This window comes from Rhinolophus ferrumequinum, chromosome 8 (assembly GCF_004115265.2).
Source record: "Rhinolophus ferrumequinum isolate MPI-CBG mRhiFer1 chromosome 8, mRhiFer1_v1.p, whole genome shotgun sequence".
Classification (NCBI taxonomy): domain Eukaryota; kingdom Metazoa; phylum Chordata; class Mammalia; order Chiroptera; family Rhinolophidae; genus Rhinolophus; species Rhinolophus ferrumequinum.
The window spans coordinates 18,819,436-18,831,024 of record NC_046291.1 but is presented as its reverse complement, the minus strand read 5'-3'; the positions used below and the strand labels follow the sequence as shown (position 1 = coordinate 18,831,024).

At 40.4% G+C, this 11,589-nt stretch overlaps 1 protein-coding gene across 1 annotated transcript in view; it reads right to left on the bottom strand.

The window, feature by feature from the left end:
* Nucleotides 1–6,247: 6,247 nt before the first annotated feature.
* The window catches only part of MREG (melanoregulin), a 57,967-nt gene continuing 52,625 nt past the window's right edge, over nt 6,248–11,589 (bottom strand). Inside the window, exons 3-5 of the mRNA XM_033113026.1 lie at nt 9,256–9,346; nt 8,427–8,590; nt 6,248–7,882 (exon numbers count right to left, since the gene is read on the bottom strand). Coding sequence (XP_032968917.1) covers nt 7,748–7,882; nt 8,427–8,590; nt 9,256–9,346 — 390 coding nt within the window. The 3' untranslated portion in view covers nt 6,248–7,747. The remainder of the gene's footprint in view (nt 7,883–8,426; nt 8,591–9,255; nt 9,347–11,589) is intronic.

The window sequence follows — 11,589 nt, the reverse complement described above, 5'->3', positions numbered from 1 at the left end:
ATGAAAGAGTAGATAGGAGAAGAATGAAGAGAGGCGTGAATCTATGTGCAGAATATAAATACACGGCTGGCGGCAGCTCCTCTGAAGCAGATACTGCTGGTTGCCTACCCGGTAGCCTTACTCCTCCTGTTCTTGCTAACTCACAGGGTTGTGCTTTTGTTCACGGTGGTTATATGCCCAGTTAAAACTACTCACTTTCTCCGGCTCCCTTGTATTCACAGCTGGCCCAGTGAGCCAGTTCTGGACAATATTTTCTAAGTAGAATTCCTGTTTGTGACAGGCACAGCTAGCTTGCCCTTTGTGCCTTTGCCCTACACCTTCTCCTTCCCTGGATGTAGATGCTAAGTCTGGAGGTAGCAGCCGTCTTGGAGCCATGAGGATAAGTCAAGTTGAGAATGAGGAGCAGGAAGCAAGCCACAGGCTACACAGTTGATGCACAGACGGTCCACTCCCAGACTTCTTGTGGCATAAGACAGGTAAGACCTACGTGCGGGGTTCCTGCTACTCACAGCTAAGTCCAATCCTTACGTCACCCACTCATCCCTCAGACATCCTCAGACATGCCTAAATCTTAGAGTGAACGTAACATCCGGTCTTTTTCTGAATGTGCTCCAGAGATCACCTGCATCAAAATCTCCTAACGTGGGCGGAGTTAGAACTGCAGACCCTCCCCTCTCAGCAGGAGGTCAGGGTTAACTTCAGCACTGGCAGTCCTGTGGATACATGCGTCCTGCGTACGACGCGATGAACAGGGCCCTCACCTCTCACCTCGGTGCTCTTCCTCCCAGTCTAATCACAAGACAATTGTCAGACAAACCCCAACTGAGGAACATTTTACAAAACACTTGCCCAGAACTCCTCAAAAACAAGCAAGTTCAAGAAACTGTCATGGCCAAGAGGAGTCTTAGACACAACGACTAAATGTAATGTGGTGTCCTCCATGGGATCCTGGAACAGAAAGAGGGCATGAGGTATAAATGAAGGACATTTGAATGAAGTACGGACTTTAGGTAATAATAATGTATCAATATTGGTTCACTAGAGGTGATAAATGGATCATAAGATGTGAATGACATAGGAAACTGGAAGTGGGGTATATGGAATTTTCTGTACTATCTTCACGATTTTTCTGTAAGTCTAAAACTGTTCTAAAATTAAGTCTGTTAGAATGAATATTGCAGTCACCATGCTAGTCCGACAGAAGCATCTGTCTTGAGTAGTACCCAGATACCTATATAGCTAACAACACTCTCAAGTGTCAAAACTCCTAGTTCAGGCCTAATCTGGGCCTCCAGCAACTCTTGAAAGGCAAGACCCTTTGGGCCGCCTGCTCAGCTGCCACAAGGAAAGATGCAGACCCTTCAACAGAGAGGGGTGTTCAGGATCTAAGAGTGAATGTTCAGCCTCTAGAACAAAGCAGGCAATTCCTTTGTTAGATGTATTTTATTGGCATCAAATGCCTTTGGATAAAAATTGCTAGTTGAATGTTTTACCCCCAAATTGGATTTGAATTTTTGCAGTAATGATGTTAAACATCTGGACTGAATATTTGCACTTCTGTCATGAGTAAAGTGAAATATTTGGTGTTTTTTTAAGTTCTTGGCTCCCACTTTTACCACAATATCTCTTGGAGTAAAAGAGTAACAAAACCAGTATTTATAAAGATTTGTCCATGGCTCTATAGTAATTTTTCATCAGGCTTGAAAGATCAAAATAATTATTTTCTGTAATGGAATTCGGACATGAATATACAGAAATACAGCCTTCCATTAGCTACATTCAGATATATCAGGACCAAATTCTATTGCAAAATGCAGCAACACATGCAGCCCCAGAAGAAGGCAGCATGGTCAAATGGGGGAAAAAATTAAACTAGAGATCCAAGGTCCAGATAGTAGGCTGCTCGCTTGTGTGACTTTGGAAAGGTAACTGGAACTCAATTTCCACATTAACAAAATGAGCAGTTTGGAATAGATGACTTGTAAGTCCCTCTGAGATCTGGAATTTTGAGTATGGAACCTCAAAGCCAGGAGCTGGTCTTGCTCCTAATATCACAGTAGTAAGGCTTGTGTTTGTAAACTCAAAATAATTCATAACTAATAATTCGGTAACTAATCATAAAATGTGAGTATAAAACTTCAGCAGTCTTAATCCTTGAGAATCGTATTCACAAAATGAATTAGAGAGACACAACTGGTATCAAAGGCTATTTAAAGATGGCTTTCAATCCATTTTGCTGCCACGTGAGACAGTGAGCGACCAAAGGATGAAAGCTGACAACTAGTACAGAAAAGAAAATCCCCATAAAGCAGATGTTTTAAACATGAAGCAGGTGTTGGTGTTTATTTATACCTGGCTGCTGCATAGATTGTCATTGTTAAAATTTCAAAGTAGAAGTTCTCCACATAGACAAAGGGCAAAGGAAGCAAACAGACAAGTCACAAAAGAAATGAAAGTTGTAAACAAGCATATGAAATAATGTTCATCCTAATACACAGATGAGGTGCGTTTTTTATTCTTTGCCAATTTTATCCCCCAGTATATATCCCAATGATGACAGAGATATGGTGAAACTATACTTTCATACATCACTGCTAGAGAGAACATAAACTGGTACAAACCTTCTGGAAAACATCTGATGATGTACATAAAGTATGATTTAAATATTCATGCCCTTTGATTCTGTAATTCCACCAAGAACACAGGACAAAGCAATATGCATGAAGATGTTCATTGCAGAGGAAAATTGAAAACAACCTCTGAATGTCCAAAAATAGATGCAAGGTTGTAAAATGCGTTCCATCTACTCAATTTAATATTATGCAGCTTTGTAAAAATGATGCACTCGAGGCCACTCACTGACAGAAAAGCTTTATGACCTGTGAAATGTGGTAAACTGTCAGTTCATGTATATATGTATCTTTGGCTTACACGATGGTTTTCAATTTTTCATTTAGTAACTAACATTTTAAAATTGATAAAACTTATATAAAATTCATGTTTGTTTGGCTCTTGTCAAAAAATTAGAATAATTGGCCAGACAGCCCTTTTGCAACAACAATTGATAGTTTGGAGCTGCATAGTTATTGTTCCCTTTAGGGCGAGGAATACATAACGTTCTTTAATCTGCAGGCCCTACTCAGTGACCCTCGGAGATATTTGAGTTCATGACCCCTGGCCTAAATTTAATAATCAGGATATACTATTGTACATAAAAATTTCAAATATAGACACAAAAAAGAAATGAAATCTCCCAAAATGTTATGAATGGTTGTATTAGAGTTCTAGTATCATGGTTGGTTTTCTTTTTCTATTTTAAAATGTTCTGCGTGACTTTCATCTGTTAAAAATGGGTTAGAAATGGACCTACGTAACTGTGACCTTTCAACAGCTGTCCAGTCTTTTAGTAAACATCAGTGGTTTCCAGCAATTAGAAAATAAAGGTGAAAGCCATACGTCTCCTCTCCTATAATCTTGCAACCAGGTGCTACATTACAATGAGTGAGTCTTAGACCAAATTCTTCTAAACAAATAACACTGATTTGCCAGGAATGGCACGTGTTTCCTGTAATCTCAGAGAAGCGCCCCCTTTCTTTCCCCAGCGCTGACAATATTGAAATAAAAATTTGGGAGAAACTTGAGTGAAAGTTTCATTTTTAGGCAGACACAACAGTATTTCCATAACAAAATTGGACAACACAGTGTCAGATCTGTGAATCAGGCAAATGGGGCTCAAAGCCTTGAGCACTGCTGGGTTTAACAGGTTTTTAACACCTTCCTCCTGCAAAGATGATGGAGGCCAGACAGTCTCTCTATCTGAGCACTTACTTTGACTAGTACTCATTTCACAAATGGAAAATCATTCCTCACTCCCTTCAACAACCATCTTTGGAAAGTGGATTCCTGATTAAGATACTTCAAATCCTGTATGTCTGTAAGATATATGGTGAAGTTTACTTATCCATTTCATACTACTAATGCTGAAAAAAGGTTCGAGTAAATTGCTACTTAAAAACTACAGCTATTGGTTTTCAAAAGATCTGGGCTTTATCTAGCTATTATGTCAGAATTTCATTTTGTATTTATAATACGGTTCTTTCTAAATTTAACAATACGGTTCTTTCTAAATTTAATCTCACTAAATACTTAGAATATAGATGAGTAGCAAAATCTGGTAAACCCCATTTGGTTAGTAAATGATCAAAGGATGAGACCAAAGGTAAGACCTGGTTCCCTGGCTCAGTTCTTCAATACCTAGTCTTCTAAACCCATAGCTTAAAGGACTTCCAAGTTGACCAATTGAGATGCCAAGTGTCCTTGAGTAGTGTGTCAAAACAGGATAGGGAATAATACTCTGGAAGCAAATAATAGCACTTCTGGAAACAACGTAAACAGAAAGTTCAAAGTGGCTGGCCACTTTCGCTCTGTACCTGGTAGTGATTTGGAAATTGAATATACTCTTCTCAATGGAATTTACTCAAATTTAAACATATTTTTTTGTGATATTAGTAACAGAAAGAGATCAGAGGAAATGCATAAGTGCATTAATCCAATGGAAAAGAAGTCACACTTGTGCCATCTAGTGTTCACAGGGCCCAGAGTGGTGAATTACATGGAATTATGATCAGGACCAACACTCCTTTAGGTCTTTAAGGTTAGCACTAATCTCTGCCGTCTCCCTGGCATGCAATACTGATTTTGGTTTACTATCTCGGTCAGGGGTGGAGGAGTTTCAGAGGCTTAACCCACAGGCCAAGAAACGAATGAGGGTTCTGCCAAGTCCCAAATATGTTCAGCCCAGTAATTTATTCTGGAAGTAGAAAGATGATCATTGGGAAGGTCCGTGGACTCAGTGGACCTACTGTGAGTTAGCCCTGGGATAGGACTCCATTTATTACCTGCATCCCATAGGCTCCATTCTAAAAGGCACATTAGAGTGACACTCTTGTCCCTGAGTATCAATTTCAACGTGGACCGTGTGTTCCATGGCCTCAGTTTGTGTACACTCCCTTCCCCAGGTTTTACAAGTAAATCGCCATAGGTGCTTTTGAGGAAGAGCTAGGGGAGTCGTTGCCATGGGTGCTGCAAAGCTCTCCTTCTTAGGGAGCCAGCCTTTCCTTCAGTCAGTAGTTTCTGGGTCTGGAAAGTAGCCAAGGTCTGGAAACTTAGCAAGAGATCACAACTTTGTTAGGGTGGCTGTGCCCTGCCTATCTCCTGATCATCCCTCCATCCTTGAGATCTTTTGATGATATAGCTTGAGCAATACTCTTATCGGCTACCCATCTATTTTGCCCCTAGTGCTGCCATGTGCTCTGAGCCATCTCCAAATCTCTGCAGGCACCCCTCAGACCTAACCACTCATTATGATAATTGTGTCCACTTTTCTTCTGACAGTGAAACTGGGCCCCTGTTCTCCTATGCCCGTTGTTATCAGGGAGCCCACTTCTGGCCGACAGGGCTACCACTGAGTTTCTCAGTGATGCAGATGCCCCCTCGCCAATGCATTCCTTGTCACTTTGCCTTGTGTGTCCATCGTGCCTTCCTGGGTGCCCCCTTGAAGGAAACATAAATACTTTATTGTTTGCTGCAATAATATCCATTCATAGAAAATCAGGTGTTTGATCTGCTAATTACAGGGTCTTTCCCAGATGTACATTAAAATAAATGTTAATATAAAAATGTCCTTCCATCTACCACCTGAAATCACCCTGCATACATAGAAGAACCTTCGAGAAGTACTACAATAGGGAGACATTTAGAAAATAGGGAAACCCTCCAGCCACCTGCACATCTGTGGATGCTGGTCCGACTGAGCACCTTGTGGCTTCTGAAGTGGTCATGACAGTCACTCTCGAGCCTCTCTCTTGTGTCCACTGGACTTGAGCACAGATCTACTCCCTGACTGGCTGTACAATGAGGGGAGGTCCTTAAACTCATCTGTTTCTCAGTATCTTTACCTTTTCATTTAAAGGGATTATGGGAAGAGTATCTGTTCCTTCTTATTTCTTGTAAATAGAACACATATCCAACTGAAAAGTAAATACAGAAACCTTCTAATTCCTTGAAAGGAAAGTTTCCTGGATAATTCCATGTGTTTTTATAATCACAGAGACAACCTCAACCTTACTCATTCATTACCAAAACTAAAGACTGTGGTTACAATTTATTCTCCATAGACGCAAACAATCTCATCTATTTTGACCTCAAAAAGGCAGAAAGACAAAACAGAGATGAAAACAATATGATTTTCTAGTTTTTAAATTTATTTTATTGTTTGTTTCTTATTGTTTGTTTCACTGTGTGTATGTTTATCTTGCAAGAGCCCACCGAAGTAAGGGAAAATATTTGCAGGCTAATTTTAAACGACATGAGAGAGATTAAGCACTAAATATGAAAAAATAAGACTTTTAGCTTACTTGTTCTACTAGAAAGAATTTTCCTGAAACATACCACTTAAATTGGTCTGCAACGCATTAATAAGTGGAGAACATGTATCTCCTGTAACAAATAACTTAAACAGTGTATACGCTACCAAAATTGCTAGTCAGGATATGGCAATTTTCAAGCCACAGTCCCCTGGGACAGACAAAAAACAAGTTACTTTTTAACCTGAAGTCAGAAGAGCAAGATCTGCAAAAGTAACAATATTGCCATTGTCCTCAGCAATCTACTGATGAGTCCTATAAATTCTGAAAGTCTTCTCAATAAAATGAACCAGTATTTCTTGGCAAGCTCCTTGCCTAAGGGGCAAGTAACTTCTGAAGCTGGATTTCTCAATCTGTGGATAGATGGAAGTGTATTGGCACCACTGCTCCATTTTGAAAGTCATCTTCAGAATGAAAGTCCAGCAGTGACCTTCTTCAATGCCTGCTGAGCTGCAAGTCTGCACTAGAGGTCCCTGGGCAGGTGCAACTCTTAGCAGATAAGCCGGAAACAGATTAAAGAGAAGAAAGTAGAGGTCAAACACTTCTGTTTACAGATGCTATCCTGGATAAAATATCAAGAGTTTTGGACTAGAAATGGACAATAAGCACAATGGAGGTAATTGGATATCAATAATGCTGAGAAGTTAAGATGCCTGAAGATAGAGCCTTTTATATGTAGCTGCAGGAAGTTTTGCTTGGGACCATTCTCTTGGGAACTTATGTCTGAGCAGCACTCCTAGACGTTTCTAATATCTAATACATGTGTATTTCTGAATAACCATAACTGACACTCAAAAATAATGCCTCTGACACCCTCTGAGGTTCTGTGGGTTCTTTCAAATTAAAGCAAGTCACATAGTGCCTGGTATTATTTTGGCGTTAGCCTATATTATATAACAATTACTTAAAAATTGGTAATCCATGTGGGGCTCAATGAGAGCTCTTGCTATTAATCTTATTGTTTCATTAACTAGACTATCCCACTCTCTCAATAGGATTACTCATTCGGGCTTTCTTACAGTACAACCAAAACCAAGACAAGGGCAATGGATGCTTGGAATCTAATCACCCACGATGAACTATCCCGTCGACCCACTCACTGATGCAAGCTCATCAGGGTGTTTTAATGCAACCTGCACATCTCACAGAGCAAAGTACTTGTAAAGCCCAGATATCCAAATCCCCAGATTTTTGTAGGATTCAGAATCATTTTTCATTAGGCCCCCTCTGCTTATTCACTCTCATCGGCATGCATCTGTCCAACTTTGGTTGGCTGCTGTGTTCCAGTGGAAGAATTCCAATTCTGCCTTCTAGCCTCTCTTCTAGGGACTTGGAAATGGAAGGTAGTGCAGTTCTTTCTGGCCATCTGCCAGGCATGGTCCCCCCGGCTTCTTGGGGTAGGTTTGACGGGCAATTTTAAAGAACTCTTCTGCAGCATCGAGAGCGATGAGACGGTCCTGCCAAAAAAAAAAAAATTAAAAATTAAAATGTTGTCAAGATGGGAACCATGCCACATTGATGGGAAAACCAATCTAACAACCGTAAAAAGCCACCCCAGAAACAATAACAAGTAAACCTGTATTAAATTTTTCTCAAATTTCGAGACACACCTCACTCCTTTAGTTACATTATCCAAGAAACATTGCACCACTCTTAGGAGTCCCCTCAAATTCTTTTTCAACCTAGGTTATATAAACAATATTTGTCACATCTCTGACCTACAAATGGTTCCAAAAGCAGAACTGGCTGAACAATACAGATTCTTGAGCCACAGCCCAAGCCTCAATAGGTCTGAGTACAATCCAGAAATCTGAATTTTAAAGCCCTCCAGGAGATTCTGAAGCTGCTGGCCACGGAAACCCAGAATCTGAGATGCCAGTACCATCTGCCACCTCCCATTGTGGTGCTGCTGGCGGTGTTAGAATGATGAGTGTATAGAATAACAGAAAAGCAAAAATTTAAAGCAAAATCAGGGCAGGTGAAAAAAATGCATCCGCTTACCACAACAAAGAGGTATCTCTCTGAGAGCTCCCAACTTGTTGGGAAAATAGTGGTCTCTTCAGCCAGTTTTAACAATATCTCCCGAGCTCCTCTTGTGTTTTTAGAATCACTGATGGTGCTGAGTTTCGTCACTGACAACAAAGAGTCTGCTTCCTTTTGAAATCCTAAAGTGAAAAAAAAAAAAAAAATGTACCTGTCATGTAAAGTAGTGACAGGAAACGATCACCCTGCAGGACATTAAGAGACCCCAATGTTGATTCTGAACCAACACCAGAAACGGGAAGTCAAAGACACCACGTGCTGCTTCCCAGCTTGCTGTGACCGGTGGGGTCTTTTCTTAAAATCATTTGACGTTTCTTCTTGTTTACTGTCCGTTGTTAACTTTTTTCCTCAGAGGTAAGCCTCGCATACTCCCCGACTGACGCTTGCTGCATTTCTGCTGGTTTGAGAACCTCCTCCCACTCTCCACTCTTCACCTCCTCCCCAGAATTCCCACCTGCCTTTGCAGTTTGGGAGCCGCAAAGGGGTCACTTCCAGGTCCCTACTTCTCCAAGCCCTGATTCCAGGGCCATGTAGTACTCAATACTGAGGACAGATGGAGTAACACCTGGCAAAACGTATCCTCAAGACACGGGCTGGTGGTAACAGAAACGTCAGATGTTTATGCGGAAGGAGATACAAGGGGGACAGGCTGGGGAAATAATCAGCACACAGTAGCCTGACGTAGTCAGTTTCTGACATTCCTTTGATAAACACCCTGGTGAAAAAAGTGAAGATGAACGATCACAACGGCTTATTTTTACCATTTCATCATCACTTTCAGACTCACCTAAATCTTCTAAAATGCGCTTCCATCTATTTCTCACTTCCCTTCGAATGTGTCGCAGGGTGTAGATATCGTAGTTGAGTTTTTGCCACTCCTGTAGGAAAATAAAAATTCAGTTTTTTATTTACCTTTTGGCCTAAACCTTTCCCCAAACTTAAGCTGTTTAAACATGTGGTTCTCCTCTCCACTAATTTTCAAAGCATATCTAAAAGAAGAAGCGACGAGTGAGATGGGCTTGATAAGAATACATCGGCCACCATTTCTGGAGAATCTGCTGTGTAGCAGGAGATATGACACATTACATAAATTATCCTAATTAAACTCTTCACACCATCTAGTCTTTCAACTTCAGTGATCTCACCTGTGAAGCAGGGATAACAACAGTGAATGTTCCACTTAAGATTGTTATACAGATTAAGGGTATATAAAAGCACAATGCCTGCCCACAGTGAGCACCAATAAAATCCATGTATCCGTAAAGCCATTTTACAGATAAAGAAACTGAGGCGCAAAGAGGTTAACTGGCTAATCCAGTATCATTCAGCTAATAGGTACCAGAATTGGTATTTGGATCCAAGTCTGACTGAAAAGTTCATGAGGAAAATTACACAAAGAATGGATGTCTTCCTTTTATCGGGATAAAGTAGACCCAGGAATCCCAAGTTTCTTGATTCCCAGCCAATGTTCCCTTTATTGTATCTCAGCGTCGCTCTTTCATTTATATTCCCATGATAAGATGGATCTTTCAAGACATCGGCTGAGCTATTATAAGGTTATCATTCTGAAAACTTCAATCTTACAGGTAGTAAACAAACATGTTGGCCCCAAAACAAAACTTGAATATTTCAGGAGCATTACTGAGCTCCTTTACTGAGCTAAAGCATTCCTTTAAAATGTCATGGAAAGTTGTTTTTAAGGAGCCTTATCTATATACAATAGTCATTTCATAATGTATTCTTTTCCCTCTTCACAAAAACATGAAGCACACAATGATCCTAAAGCACAGCTTAAAAGAACACCATTCTAAATGCTCAGCGTAATACTCAAGTTATATGCTATTTTGACATTTTCTTTTAACTGAAAATGTTTCAATGATGCCATTATTTTCCTACCAAGTTCCTTTCAAGGTTTGCCTTGCTCATTGATAATCAACTGTCATGACTGGTTAAGAGAAATCAATTTATCAGCCATTCACAAATGTTTGTAGATACCACTTTGAAAAAGAAACGCTAGCAAAATAAAGTGTTGGGGTTCGTTTACGTTTGTTTGTTTTTTAAGGAGGGTGCAGTTCACAGTGGCCCATGAAGGGATCGAACCCGCAACCTTGGTGTTATTAGCACCACGCTCTAACCAACTGAGCTAATCAGTCACCCCGTGTGTGTGTCTTTTTTTTTACAACTGCATTTTAGATCTGTATCTGAGGATGTGCCATCAGAAGGTCATGGATTTCAGCTATTTTCTAGAAGTCAAGAAGTGGTGAAGCTGAGTACTCTTTCCTGGTCCTCTTTTTTTTTTTTTTTTTTTTTACCAAAGGCATGTACACACGTGTACATGAGAATGTGTGGTGATTGGGCTAAAATCTGTGGCCCAAGAAGGGAGCAAAGTTAACTGAGTCATCTCAGAAATGCACAATCCTGACCTCATCATTAACATCATTGTTAAAGTATACGGGTTTAATGCCCGGAGACTGTCTACGTCATGGGGAAAAACCCAAGGATTGTCATTTTTCTTGGATGGGACTTATTGTACTAAATGGGCCATTCACCAGATAGCATCTTGTAAAAGAGCATGGAACCTACAGCCAGACTGCCTGGGTTTGGATCCCAGCTCCATTAGTTATTAACATCTGACTCGGCACAGAACCTCACTTATCTCATGGTCTCATAGGCAATCGGGGATAATACTACAACCAACCTCATCCACTTACTGAGAGGATCCAATGAGTTCGTGCAACCCTGCCAGTGGAGTTTGGTGGACATTCTCCTCCAAATAGTGTAGACACCATTAAGAAACAATCCTCCAAGATTCGGCATGGTCTCTATTCTAAGGATTGAGGATATTATACTCGGCATGATGCAGGTCTCCTATATGAGGACCCCCCGGAAGAACACTTTGTCTGCTCTTGGCATCAGGTACAGTTTTACTTTTCCTGAAAATTGCTTTATCTTTCTGGACATTGTGAATTTTGTAAGCGATTAGTTTCCAGGCTTACCTAAAAATGTAGTCATTTCACGAAAACTTTAGAGGCATTTTTGACTCCTCAAAAAGTTTGACTATTTTTATGTCCTTGTTCATGTTTGTTCTTTCTTATCTTCTAGCTTGTGCTATCTCACTGTA